Source organism: Akebia trifoliata, chromosome 13 (assembly GCF_017979445.1).
Source record: "Akebia trifoliata isolate Shusen 1 chromosome 13, ASM1797944v1, whole genome shotgun sequence".
In the NCBI taxonomy this organism is placed as follows: Eukaryota; Viridiplantae; Streptophyta; class Magnoliopsida; order Ranunculales; family Lardizabalaceae; genus Akebia; species Akebia trifoliata.
The window spans coordinates 8,595,454-8,610,664 of record NC_141387.1 but is presented as its reverse complement, the minus strand read 5'-3'; the positions used below and the strand labels follow the sequence as shown (position 1 = coordinate 8,610,664).

Sequence of the window (15,211 nt, the reverse complement as noted above, 5' to 3'; positions counted from 1 at the left end):
GAAGAAGAACTAAACAAAAATATATTGAGATAGCAATCGAGGAAATGAACACTTTCAATAACAAAAGACATACTTATGAACATAAATAAATAGAGGAATATGATTCATTCAACTGACCCCAAATCTTTGGGATATTGCTTTGATGACGGTGACAGAGACAAATATGTACAAAAAAAATGTAAATTGATTCAAATAGGAAACCCGACTTCTCCACAAACTCAGAATTAATATGAATATACATCAACGTATTAAGTTTCTGAAATTTCATATATGATACATAGAGACAACTGGAATATGGAAATTTTATCTTCCTACAATCATGGTAACTGTTACATTATTGTTGGTTATAACTTCAGAACTCTCCAAACTTGATTCCATCTCAACAGGAGTTCTTGCAATAGTAAATGTGGGTTCTCTAGGTGTAGGAATACTTGCAGTTTCGCTTCCCAACATTAAAACAACAGACGACATCGTAGGCCTATCCACCGCGTTGTCCTGCACACACAACAGTCCCACATGTATGCATCTCAACACGTCGCTTTTAGAACACGAATCACTTATAGATGAATCAAAGAACTCCATTGCTTTCCCTTCATTCCAAAGCTTCCATGCCTGAAACCATCCCAAAGTCATCCACTCTACTGTTAGAAATTCTGAATTCGTGTTAAATATGATGGGTTTTGAATTACATGGACATAGATACTTACGTGAACAAGAAGGTTGGAAGTTTGCTCGGAGTGGCGTTGTGTGTTTCTCTTGCCACTCACTATCTCTAGAAGTAGTACACCAAAGCTATAAACATCCGATTTCACAGAGAACAGCCCTTCCATTGCATACTCAGGAGACATATAGCCACTACATTTGAATCAATTTGTCAATATGGGTTAAGAGATTAATAAGTACATATACATGTCTGCGAATGCCAGGTCATATTTGATACTTACTATGTCCCAACTACTCTGTTTGTATTTGCTTGATTTTGATTCCCTCCGAAAATCTTGGCCATGCCAAAGTCTGAAATCTTGGGGTTCATCTCTTTGTCCAATAAAATGTTGCTAGCTTTTAGGTCTCGATGAATTATTCTTAATCTTGAATCTCTGTGAAGATAAAGGAGCCCCCGTGCAATTCCTTCAATGATGTTGAATCGTTTTCCCCAATCTAGTTCTAATTTCTTTGTAGAATCTGTTTATAACAAAATGCAACCAACATAAATTTGAATTCTTTATATAAGTACAGCTAACTCGAATGAAAATTTTCAAATCAAAAGCAGAAACTAATCAAATGTAGAAAAAGGAAGAGGGACAAACTGAAAATAAAGGCATCCAAGCTTTTGTTAGGCAAGTATTCATAGACCAGCATCCTTTCTTCCCCTTGAACACAACATCCCAAAAGCCTAACTAGATTTCTGTGTTGTAGTTTGGCAATTAGTACAAATTCAGTTTTGAATTCCTCACTTCCTTGGCCAGACCTTCTTGAGAGTCTCTTAACAGCTATTTCCATTCCACAAGGAAGAATGCCCTGCATAACAACAAAAAAGTAAATTTAGTTATTTATAATCACCTTATATTCCAGGAATCTAGAGCATGTAATTTTGAAATTTACCTTAAAAACAGGACCAAAACCCCCTTGTCCAAGCTTATTTGTATTACAAAAGTTGTTCGTAGCGGTTGCTATATCGTTGAAACTAAACAATGGTAATTCGGGTCCATTTCCTTGGTTCCCTTCCCCAATATCATCTGTTCCTGATAAATCTGTCCAAAATTCTCGGCTCTTGCTCAAATCTAACATTAGCTGTCCTTTTCGCTTTCTTGCCAAATCTGAGAGCACAAAACCCGATTAATCTTTAACATTGAAGACAAAAATTAATGTCCCAAAATATGTGAAAGGAAGTGAATCATTACCTCTTTGTTTTGCTTTGTACCTCCAGATTAAGTAGGCGGATGTGCTTAAGACTATTGTCCCAATAATTACAGCTATTACTATTACAAATATTGGTATTTTTCTTTTCTTACCTGTAATCAAAAGAAGTTGATAAGGTTAGAATATATTGTTGCAGTAACACATGAATGAAGAAGAAAGGAAACCCACTAACCATGTCAACTAAGTACATTATCTAAGAACATAATTCGAAGATAATTCAGGCCTGAGCCTTATAAAATAGAGAAGATCAAAAACAGAACATTTCAACTAAATTAAACTTACCTAGTTCGGAACTAGGCAGACGGATATATAGTTCGTTCCCACCCTCACCAAAATGCTGAATATCAACCACATCTTGAGCCCATGTGAGGCACCCGATACCACTAACAAACGCATAAGCCTTGCACGAACAATTGCTCAAGCACACATCTGCACACTCATTCGTGCTTGAAATTGTCCTCCTCCAAGTAGCAAAATCTGGCAATTTCACCCCTTCAACCTCCCTAAACCCATCTCCGTCAACCTCATTAGCACTAGTAATATTTCTCTCACACTGTAATTCTGTTCTCCTAACACACCCACTTGACCAATTTCCACTATTCCATTCATTTATAGACTTTGGTACAAACCCATAAAGACAGCTACAAATAGGTGTACTCAACATATTACAACTCCCAAAAGGGCCACATTGGTTGTAAAGCTCGCAATCGTTAATAGGTTGGGACCAATAATGGATCCATTCTTTTCTCCTCTCATCCCAAAATACTTGCTCCTCTCTTCCATCCCATCGTATTCGAAACCTCAAGATTACGGAACTGTTAACCGGAGTGTAAGTGAAGAACATTTGTCCACGTTCGTCGTCAGAGATCTTAAAACCGTAAAGATAGAGAACACTCATATTGGGTACACCTATAAATAGCTGCCCGTTCCATAGCCCGCTTCGCCAACGCCTTTTCAAGCCTTCCCACATTACAATCTGCGCTGATCCATCGGGATCAGCGGCCATCGTAAAATTCCCTTTAGATGGATCATTATCTGTTTTCCATGAAGTGAAGATATGACTCTTGCCATCTAGAAGATTCAAACCAACTCTCATTCCAGGTAGATACGTATCGGTTGGATAATCGAAAGTTTGCCATGTTGCCTTATCGGTTCGACCTACATATTCCTTAATCGAAAGAATAAAATTTCCCGAATCCATGAGAATTGCACAAGAATCATTCGATATAACGGAAGAATTTGACGACCAAATAGATGTTCCATTGCCATCTAATACCATCAAATTTCCATTACTTCCCAAGGTGAAAACACCAGAGGAATCCATAATTGGATTATCTCTATTTGCAATCCATACAACTGTTTGTACCGAAATCTTGTTATACCAAATTCCGACATATCGATTTGTTGAATTCGCTGGGCTGAAGAAACCCAATGCAAATTCCTCACCATTAGAGATTATGGTTTGGCCATCTGTGATGGATTGGCCATGACTTATTGTATCTGCAGCATTGGAAATTACAGAGAAAGAACAGGAGAAGAAGAACAGAAATGAAAGGAGAATAATTGGGATCCTGCAACAACAATTACAAGTACCCATTTCACAGAAAACAATGGGTATTACTGAGATCAACTGAAATTCTCTTCTGAATTAATGTAGTAGAGATCAATGGAGGTCACTTCCAGGAATTAAAGAACCTTTGACCAAAGCATCTGTGTACTGCAAAAAGCCAAAGTTGAACATTGTCATAAATGGTGGGCATTTTTAGTCATTAATTGACGGGAAGTGGAGCCCACAGGATTCAAAAATAGTGAAAATCAGGACAACTTGTATACGTGGCAGTTTTTATCATGCTTGGAAACACGTCTCTTTGGTACGGCGTGGAGCAGCAAAAGTTTACTTCGGTAGTTGTGATCTTTGGCTGCTAGTCGGGAAGCGTCCGAATTCGAAATGTGGAAAATGTTTGACCTAATAATATATGCGAAAGTGCTCGTCCCACGTGGTTCTTTAGCGCAGATCTTTTGAGACCCAGAGCGTGATTACCTACCTAGAAAGTCTTCACTCGGATAATACTTGAATGACGTGGTATGAATAAAGAATTATAAATTTTTTTCTCGGGATGCACAATTAAACATCTTTTATGAAGATTACAATTATGTATCCCGAGAAAAGAGATCCATGATTTTGTGTCCATGGCACATCAGTCGAGTGAAGACTTTCTAGTTCATAAATAAGCACTCTGGAATATTGTAGGTCGCACGCTCATCAAGAGCCAGTGGTTCCATGAATAGTATAGGATCTGATATTGCCACACCCATTATAGTGTTATTATACTCCAAACTATTAATTAATAATAACTATATCTATTATTTAAGTCACAATGCATTTAAAGATTAAGCAATTTTGAAGATTTAGTGTTAGTGAAGATAACCCTTATTTTTCAAACTGTTCTTTCTTTTTTTTTTCTTTTTTTTCTTTTTTGTTTTTTAAGGTAGGTTGTTTAAGTTTAGGCTGCATCTTGAGCATTTTGGCCCGAGTTTAATTCATTCGATGGGTGATCCTAGGTTGAGTTATGAAGAATATGACTTGAGCTTGGTTTATAATAACTCAACCCGACTTTAGTTCAGGTTGAGGTTAAGGGTTCGGGCAACCTAGCTCAACTTTAACTTTAAGTTATATGAAAGAGCACAATGGTGGATCTCACTCTAATTACAGTTTTATCATATATAAATGTCTCACTCCAATAACAATAGAGTATGGTCCACACTACTCACTATTATCTTTGCTCTTCACATCCCTCAAATTTTTTTTTTTTTTTTTTTATCGTTTTTGTCATCCCCCTCCCACCTTTTTAAAATAATATCCTAACAATTTTACTATATTTCCTCTTTTGCCCTTCTTTTCAATAATATTCTTCTAATTTTATCATATTTTCTTTTTCACCCCTTTAACCCAAAAATTATATTTAGTTACAGTTTTATAAAGTACAGAGATTAAGATAAAAGAATGAGATTCATGTAATTCCATTTTATTGTCTTTTTCTCTTTCCTCCCTTCAACTTTATTATTAATCTCCTCATTCTTTTTTCAATAATACCTCTCTAACTTTATACCTCAAAAAGCACGAGCAAACTTTAGTATATATAATAAAACACAAATATGATCCGCACTCAATTATTGTAGTGTGTAAAAATTGAGACAAAAGAGTGAGATTCACACAACCCCATTTTATTATCTTTTTTCTTTTTCCTCAGTCATTTTTATTGTCTTTTCTATTCTCTCCCCCCTCACTTTTTTAATAATACCCTTCTAACTTTACCATCTTTCCACATGTACCTTTTTAACCCTAAAAATGATGCCCAAAATCTATTACCAAACTCAGGTTAACTCGAGCTCAAATTGAGTTTAGAAGCTCAAGCTCAAGTTGAGGGTTTTACCACTTGAGTTGAGTCTGGGTTTATCCTACAACCTGCCCAAAGTGTAGCCCTAGATGAAGTACCCTTGATTTAGATTCCTTGTGAGAGACTGAGGAAAATGATTAAACTCCCTCAACCTCATCCTTGTTAAAAAGTTATTTTTTCCCCCTAAAAACTCATCATTTTCAACTTTTAGATTAAAATATTTTACCCTCCTTTTCAAACTAAATATTTTGAGGAGCATCAAACCTCAAGAACAAGAAGAGTTTGGGTAGGTTGAAGATGATAAATTTTTAGTAAAGAAAAAATAGGCCATCTTTTCCATAAGTTGAAGGCAAGCTTGAAGAAGTTGAGTAGTTTAAAAGAATTTAGAGAGATTATATTGTCACACTAACTTTTGCTAACAGGACCCATTTCATATGTAAATCATCAAAGAATTATCACACATCTTGGGGTGCTAGTAGTAAAAGTTGGCATGGAAATATAAGCTCTCAAAATTTTATCTTATCTTAAAAGATAAAAGACAATGGTTTTTTTATGAGGGAAAAAAAATAGAAAAAACAAGAGTTTTTGTTGTTAGTTTATTATGGCAGCTTAATTCTCATGCAAGACTAAAGTTCAGGGTAGATCATTAGTTTGAAATCACAGAGAGGTATTATTTTCACCAAAACACAGTGGGGTACCTTAAAATTATCACTTAAGAATTTGGTTCTACTAGATCCTCCTTCGGTCACTCTATAATCTATGTGTAATGATTTTCTTACTCAACATGATAGGATAACTCATAAACTCACTGATGTGGCATGTGCAAAGAATACGTGCAGTTGTGTATCCCGAGACAAAAATTCTACTGTTCTTTGCACATATCACGTTAGTGAGTTTATCAATTCTCCTGTTAGGTTCAATTACAAAATCAGCACTCATAGTTTATTTTTGGGTAAGTTCCCAAATAATTACCGAAGTTTTCAAAAATGCCAAAAGTGTTACATGTGTTGACAAAAAGTTATTAAATTGTTAACATTATGTGATAACTTAATCAATATTAACAACACTATGTAAATATCCAAAACTTTGGTAAATAACTTTTTAAAACAAAGAGTATTTTATTAGGAGATATTTATCAGATTGTTGCATTTTATTACAAAAACTCCCTTGAAGTTTTGACAATTGCAAAAGAACCTTACTTTATCAGGATTGTTACTCAACAAACTTTTTTTTGTCAAGTTTGTTATACAGCGGTGATCCACATCATAAAATTCAAATTGATGACGTTAATTTGTCACTCAACAAACCTTGGAGTGGATCTAGCCGCATCAATTTGTTACATCCAAAACATGATATGATGACATAAGGTTATGGAGGATTCAATTCTAAGAACTTTGAAAAATAACTTTTAAAAAAAAAACTAATTTTCACCAATGAATTTTAATTTTAAATATGGGAGTTTACCCATCGATTTTAATACCTCACATCAAGCTCAATTTTTTTTTTTTTTATATATCTTTTGAATCTGATTTTTTCCATAAAATCAGGAAGTCTGTGATGTTAGATTGACAATTTGATTGTCCAATGACCCTTAGTAAGATTTAAAATCTTACTAAGTTAGTCTTGCTAACCTGATCCATAATAGGGTTTGTACCGTAACAAACTTGATAAAGTAAGGAAATTTTTATAATAAATTTGCAACAGATATGTGTTACAGGTAAATCCCTCTTTTATTAAAGTAATAATAATAATGTGCAAAGTAATATTATATTGGAGTGACGAGATACATGCAGCAATGGGAGCCCCAATGACATCTTACCTAACCTATTAGACTTCCACACAAAATGTTCACCTCCATGCCCCCATTGACCTCTAGAATAGAATGCTTGCCCATGTTGTGCATATGATGGTGGACCAAAGTACCCATGAAAACTCAGCTTAATAGTCCCATTTTGAAAAAAATGCTCAAATCTAATGGAAAGAATTCCTAAGCCACTCTTGGTGAGCAACATACATACCAACTAAAATTCAAACAATTATTTTCTTAAATAGATAGTTTTCTTCACATTTGATATAGAATACTATAGATATAAAGTAAGGTATTTTATCAAACCATGTGTAAATGATTAGTTAATTGCCGGACAAACGTGTTCTGAAATATTTCTTGAAAGAGTAAATTTTGCATTAGAAAATAAAAAAAATAAAAAAAAAAGTCAAACCAACAGATTTTTCTATAGACTTAATGTTCCTTGAAATTATCTTGACCTATGAAAATTAAATTGCTAAAAAAGGTCGAGTTTCAATGACTCATGTATAAATTAGAGCATTTTACCAAATTATGTGTGAATGATTAGTTAATTGCCGGACCAATGTGCTCTAAATGTATTTCTAAAAAGAGTAAACTGCTATCCTTAAAAAAAAAAAATGAAAAATATTTCAAGTCCTTCAAATTATCTTGACTTGTGAAACTTAAATAACTAAAAGGTGTGGAGTTCCAATAACACGTGTAAAACACATGAAACACATGATCTTATTGAGGTTTATGCATATCTCAATCTCAATAATACATATCTCGGAGATACCTAACCCAAGGATAAATCCCAACCAATGAATTTCTTGTTTACATGGTTGGGAATTGGATTCATGAGTTTCTAGACAAGTCAAACTTAGATGCTCTCGTCCTTAATAAGATTTGTCTACCACATTTTCTTCTCAAAAGTTGCTAGAAGATGAGGATGCAATTTTTACGCTCATTTTTTCCTAAAATCGGTTTGAAGTTGAGGTTTTAATCATAATTTTATATAGAAAAATCAAGAACTTATATAAGGGATTAGAGTGAGATTGAAAATGATAAATTGAAGATTTAATAGATTAAAATAACTTACTAGAGGTTGTAGGGCATGCGGATGACTAATTTTTGGAAAATAAATCCAGGGTTTTTGGTTATTGGTTGAAGAAGAGGACATTCTATTTATTTTTTCTTTTATTAAGTTGTAATTGAAAATCCTTGATTTTTCTTCTCAAAATTAGACATCTTCTATACTTGGAAAAATATTTTTATCTGATTTAACCTTGTAAAATAAATTTGCCTTCCAACCTCCAAACATCAAGAACAAGATAAGATTTTTGAAGTAGAAGAGAAAAATTTTGATAAAAAAATTGAAGGTCTTTACAAGGGATTAAAGAGAGGTCATAAAAAGGATGGATTAATGATGAGTTTAATAGATTAAAATTACTTACCATAATTCTTCTCTAAAATGCCTTCGTCTTTAACTTGCAACCATGGTCAAGAAGAAAATTTTGCCAGCCTTAGAAATTTTTTTAACTTTCATTATTATAATAAGCGTGTTAGTTTAAGAAATATTTTTAAAATGTCCTTGTCTTAACTTTCTTGAAATTGGTGTTGTTTTGATAATTTTTCTATAATATATAAGAGCCATGTTGGGGTGGGATTTACTGTGATTCTCACATTTCTGACTTTGATGCATACATAATCGTAAATGTATTTCCTCGAGATACAAATACAAAGCATTTACAATTATTTGTGCACCTTCATGTCAGAAATGTGAGACTCATAGTCTATCCAATGTCCCCCAGCATTAGTGAATATATAATAGTAAGGTGTTTGGTGATTGATCATATTATATTATTGTGAAGATTAAAATTATCCTTATAAAAATTAGAATTAGATTAAATTATATTTTATTTAAACTTTATATCTAACCTAAGATTCTTTCTTATCATCCTCTAAATAAATTACATTAAGATTTTGTAATATAATACTATGATCCATAGAGTCATCATCACAGCCAATAATCCTTTGATACCATATAGCTCAACCCTTGTTTAATTCTCTTGGGAAGGCCAACAACTCCAACATCATCACCAGTTCTAATGCCTCCTTAGATCTTATAATTCATTCATTTTCTTAATTCCTCCTTGAGGAAATTTTGTTTGATAAGTTGGTCTCTTATCTCAATTATTTTCAGCTGCCATTTCATCTAGTTGTCCCCCAACACTGCCCACCAAAAATAATACCTTATATTAGGCTTGCCATTTAAATAATATCTTTCATCTAATCATCAAATCTTATTTTATTGACATTGGTCACTATTATATATATTAGATCCACCTGATCCAACCTAACCCACGTTGTTGTTTTGTGGAGGTTTGTCGTCATGCAATATGCTGCAGTTCCATCTACAATATCTAGCTACAATAGATGTGTGGCAAAGATAGAATTTTGGAACATTGCTCAGAGTCTGCAATTGCCATTTAAAAATCCAAGAATGTAAAGAGGATGAGAAAAGTGTAGATTGAGTACTCGAAAAATATTATAAGAGGAGTTGAGGTTGACGACCATTTGATATAAAATTTAAGTAAATGAATACCACCTAAAAGTCAGGGATCATTTAGAAAGAAACAGGGTTTATTAAGTCATCAAACGATTACCTTCAATCCCTTGCAAAAAATCATTGATTTTTCTTCCCAAAATCTATTGTCTTCAACCCTCCCTCTTGAAATCCTACACAATGTGAAAAAAGTCCAAATTTGACTGTCTTGGGTCGTCAAATTTCATAAAATTCGATAGACCAAGAGGTCGAATTGACGTCAAATTTTTCACTGTCAAATTATCTTTTTCCAACAGGCCGAAACTGTCAAATTAATGAAGGATGAGAGAAATTCGACACTTCTAAACCGTCAAATCTGGGAACATCAAGAATTTCGATGGTCCTAGACGATCAAAATTCAGTTTCTAGAATTCGTGGGCCTTGGCCCGTCAATTTTTTATATCGAAATTTTCAATTTTCACGTAGTGCTATCTTATTCTTGAGGTTTGTAGGTTGGAGATGTAATCTTTAAGGTTGAAGAAGCTCAAAAGTTTGGCCCTAGATATAGTAGAGAATGGTTTGTAGGGAAAATCAAGGGTTTTTGACAAGAAAAATTAAGGGCATTTTGGACATTTTACATCAGGCTTGAAGACGAGGGTGGTGTCACAAGTTTGGGGATTCTCTCAAACCTGGATGGCTATCTCAAAATTTTATCGTACTAAATGACATCATTTATATAAGAAGTTATTTTATATGAAAAAATAATTAAAGGCTATTTTTAGAAAAGGAGACTAATTGTTCTAGCCCTTTATATATTAGCTTATATCGTTTTTCACTCTAATTTCTTATTATTATATTAAGTCTTAACTAATCGCTGGTTAAGACTCTTTCTTTGGTTTGGGAAAATTGAAATAGTCAAATGCTTGGCTTTCACTTTTGATATAAATTCAATATTTTCTCTGTATTTTGCACTAAAAAAGTGAAAATGTGTAGGTGTAATGCACTGACCTTTGGGTGGTGAAAGATTGGGATTTGTCAAAAAAAAAAAATTATTTATTTACTTGGGAACTTGTTTTCTAATACTCATCATATTAATTATTAAAGGACCATTATTTACTTTTTCCAAGTCAATAAAAACGATATATATAATTTCCATGGTTTCTCATAACTTCTCCATCAACCGACTTAGAAACAAACTTTAATAATCAATCTTGCTAATATAAAGCCAAATTAATTTTGTTGATATTGTAGAAATGGATTTGGCCTATGCAGACCAATTCAAGACTTATTAAATTTGAGACATTAATTAACATACACATATAGGATGAATAATATATATTACTAGTTTAACATTGCAGATGGCATGTGATATATAAGATTACAAGCTACTAATGTCCAATATTAAGAAAACTAGGTGATTAAGAAGGTCTAGAGCACCAACAAATTATCGTCCTTCTACTGATGTTATGGTGGCTATATTTATGGAGTTCATACCACTTATACTCTTAGGCAAGTCAGACTCTGTATAAATTCTCTCAGGTATAAATGCAGGTTGCTTTGGAGGAGGAAGAGTAGTCTCACTGCCAAGCATGACAATTATTGTAGACATGGTTGGCCTATCAATCGCATGTTCTTGCACGCAAAGGAGTCCCACATGTATGCATCTCATCAATTCGAAAGAAGAATATGTGTCTACCAATGATGGATCCATCAATTCCAATGCCTTTCCTTCATTCCACAATCTCCATGCCTGAAATATTAATAAGTATTCCAACTTGAAAATGGTAAGAAACAATCGATCAGATTGTAAATTATACGATCTAGGATAAATGTAAATAATGTGCTTACATATCCTAAAAGGTTTAAAGGTTGTGCATGGTGATTAATGCTTGTATTCCTCTTACTGCTCACAATCTCTAATAACAAGACTCCAAAGCTGAAGACATCGGATTTCTCGGAAAATATCCCTTCCATGGCATACTCAGGGGACATGTAGCCACTGCATTTATTTGTAACAGAGTTAATTATTACTGTAGAGAAAGAACTAAAACAAGGAATCATGGACATAGCAAGCGAATACTGAACTTGCTTCGTTATTAGATAACCACACAAGCAACATATCCAAAAACCCAATATTAAGAGTGAAAACTAAAAATCCAATTCCATAAGCTATGGAAATTGAACTCCCTTAATATTGACTCATTAACACAAGGGTCCCACTAACTGATGCCCTACTCATGGGAAATGAAGACATTAGGGGGGAAACATCATGTTAATTTGTTGAAGGAGTTGGGTTTCCATTTTTTTACTCTAAGGAGTTGAGGATTTTGATCATGTTTGCACACATTGCTTGCTAAGGACCATAACCAGATAAATAGGTTTATTCATGAAATGATACTTACTATGTTCCGACAACTCTCTTAGTATTTGCTAGTGTTTGCTTCCCACCAAATATCCTTGCCAAGCCAAAATCTGAAATTTTGGGGTTCATATCCTCATCCAAAAGAATGTTGCTGGCCTTCAAATCTCGATGTATCACTCTCAATCGAGAATCACGATGAAGGTAAAGAAGCCCCCGACCAATACCATCAACTATGTTGAAGCGTTTTTCCCAATCTAGCAACATTCGTCTGGTTGCATCTAATGCACATACACATCATAATATAATGTCTACAAGTGAAGGTTAGTGAAATATACTGTTAACATATATGATTGAATCATTGGCATTTTGTGATTTAGACTGTTGGTTTAATGGATCAAAAAGTAAAATTTGAATCTATTCAATTTATATTTCTTCCAATAAATATTACATATATTTATCACAAAAGAAAAATATTAATATAAATCTTCAAAAGAGCATTTTGGGTATACTAACCAAAGAGGAAGCCATCCAAGCTTTTATGAGGCATGTACTCATAGACTAACATATTCTCTTCCCCTTCAATGCAGAAACCTAGGAGCCTAACAAGGTTCCTGTGTTGGAGTTTGGATATCAACTTAAGTTCATTCTTGAACTCTTCAATGCCTTGTCCGGAGCTTCTCGATAGTCTTTTAACTGCTATTTCTTGTCCGTCTTGTAGAGTACCCTGAAGAAACAAATACTTCATTGAAGGTAGTGTTCATTTGCAAATTAGTCAATGTCTAGCATTTAATATATTAAAATTACCTTATAAACAGGACCAAATCCCCCCTCCCCGAGCTTATTTGTAAAGTTATTTGTTGCTATTGTTATGGTCTTGAAGTCAAAAAATGGTAGATCCTGGCTTTCTCTTCCCCTAGCACGATCTTTCAAAAAATTTGCTTGTGGAGAATCCCTGCAGTTCTCTATACTTCTACCTAAATGAATAATCTCTGCAAACTCTTTATTTTTCCCTGTATTTGAAATTGAACACCTAAAACATTTATTAACTCAGATATGTGAAGGTTTGGCCTTTAGCTACATGGTTGGAAAAACTTGTAGTGAGCATTACTATATTCACTAACAAAAGTAACGAGGCACTTACCTCTTCGTTTCAGCTTCAATCTATACAATATGTATGCTAAGGCACTCAAGGTTATTGATCCAACAATGGATATAAGTACAATGATGTGTGTCTTACGTTTCTTTTCACCTGCATATGAAACGTGAGTGAAGATGAAAAGTTTTCTGTATAGCTTTCATAAAATTTATCAAAATGCATGGATATTTAGATTTGACACAGATTGTCAAATAAACTGGAAGGCATAATAAGCTTTGAAGAGATTATAGTCAATGTTGATTTATCATTGAAATGTGCTAAGTGAAGGAAGATATCATAACATCTATGTCAACTTTTATTTTTGAAATGCTTCCAAAACACCTCAATCTGATGTATAAACTCTTTGTATTTATATTAGATTACTTACTGAATTCTGAATGTGCAAGACGAAGGAAGAGATCCTCCCCACCGTCAGAGAACTTCTGAATATCGATCAGATCTCCACTCCAAATCAAACACCCAATACCACTAACATATGAATAAGATACACAACTACAATTTTTCAAGCACACGTCTTCACATTCCTTCGCATCAAGAAAAGTTAAAAAATCTGAATGATCTGGCAAATTCATCCCTTCTAACTTCAGAAAGCGGTCTCCTTTCTTCCCATCTAAACTACTGTTTGTCGAACACTGCAGAGGAGTTCTTCTAACACAACCACCCATCCACTTCTCCTTACTCCATTCCTCGGCAAATTTCGATTCAAACCCTCTCAAGCACGTACAAATTGGTGATTTAGTAACATTACAAGCTCCAAAAGGCCCACATGTACCATAATTGTCGCATTGGTAACTAGGTGCCACCCAAATTACATTCCCTTTCTTGTCTTGATAAGTACTCATTTGCCTTAGAAACCCCATGGAATCCAAAACAAAAATTGTTACGAACAAGCTATTGAATTCAAAGAATGACAAGTGTGACCCTCCTCGATTATCAAGGGAAAAGATTGCACCACCCTGGGAGTCAGAGTACATGGTTGGTATTCCAATAAAGCCGGTCATATTCCATTGCCCAGTTCTCCAATGTCGGGCAGACCCATTCCAAATGACGCATTGTGCTATTTCTTGGTCATCTAGTCTCAAGGTAAAATTTCCTGGGGATGGGTCACCAGCACTTTTCCATGAAGTTAGGAATAGCTTTTCACCGGTCTCTGGGGACAACCCCAAAGTCATATTTGCCAAAAAAGTATCCGAAGGGTAATCAAAGCTCTGCCATAAAGAGTTAGTGTCTCTTGAGTTGTTTGTTTTCAAAACAAGGTTTCCTTCATCCAAGATTTGTGCTATTAAATTATTGGGCGCACCAATAATGTTTGTCGACCATAGAATGTTTTGCATTCCATCCAAAAGCACAAGATTTCCATCTTCGCCGATTGTTAGAACTCCAGAGAAATCTCTTACAGGTTTCTCTCTGTTTGCGACCCATACTACTTTTTGATCAAAGATTTTCATGTACCATATCCCAACATAGCGTGTACTAGTATTTTTTGGACCAAAGAAGCCTAATTCAAAGACTTTGCCTTCAGATATTATTGTTTCTCCATCTTTGATCGGTTGGGTTGGAGATATAATGTCTGTGGCAGTGCAAGACCGTAAAACAAACAAGTAAACAATCAAAATAGATGAAAGAAGAGAACTTACTTTTCTGTTTCCAATTCCCATTTGCATCAAAACATGATATTCCTAAGACCAAGAAGCTATCAGATATAGTCTACAACTCTCTTCTGATCACTTGGAAAACTGGTCTTAATGTAAATTACAATAGCAACCAACTGATTAATTTTTTATTTATTCTTAGTTGGACTTGGCTTGCAAAATAGACAGTCCACTTGCAAATAACCTCTCTGTAAAATAGAAAACATAACCAACAACTAAGTTCAATTGATAGAGTGAAGACTTTGCATATTTTAAGCCATTCAAGTTTTTGTAAGAGATTAGGATAATATTTTTAATATAACAATGTAAGATTGAGGTTAGAATTGCAAATCAAGTCAAGGGTTAATAATCATTCTACTATGCACCACTACTCTGATGACAAGTGCCATTGT

The 15,211-nt window shown here is 34.1% G+C and overlaps 2 protein-coding genes across 2 annotated transcripts; both read right to left on the bottom strand.

The window, feature by feature from the left end:
• Positions 1–3,616, bottom strand: LOC147387706 (G-type lectin S-receptor-like serine/threonine-protein kinase B120). Its single transcript, XM_086421086.1, has 7 exons — positions 2,203–3,616; positions 1,902–2,012; positions 1,603–1,817; positions 1,308–1,518; positions 945–1,182; positions 708–855; positions 1–612 (listed from the first exon to the last, which is right to left on the bottom strand). The coding sequence occupies exons 1-7, from the start codon at positions 3,515–3,517 to the stop codon at positions 304–306; spliced, it is 2,547 nt and encodes an 848-aa protein (XP_086277212.1). The 5' UTR covers positions 3,518–3,616; the 3' UTR covers positions 1–303.
• Positions 3,617–11,093: 7,477 nt separating this feature from the next.
• Positions 11,094–14,825, bottom strand: LOC147387705 (G-type lectin S-receptor-like serine/threonine-protein kinase SD1-13). Its single transcript, XM_086420222.1, has 7 exons — positions 13,535–14,825; positions 13,153–13,260; positions 12,816–13,021; positions 12,525–12,735; positions 12,052–12,289; positions 11,498–11,648; positions 11,094–11,399 (listed from the first exon to the last, which is right to left on the bottom strand). Exons 1-7 carry the CDS (start codon positions 14,823–14,825, stop codon positions 11,094–11,096), a joined length of 2,511 nt encoding a protein of 836 aa, XP_086276348.1.
• Between the last annotated feature and the right edge of the window lie 386 nt (positions 14,826–15,211).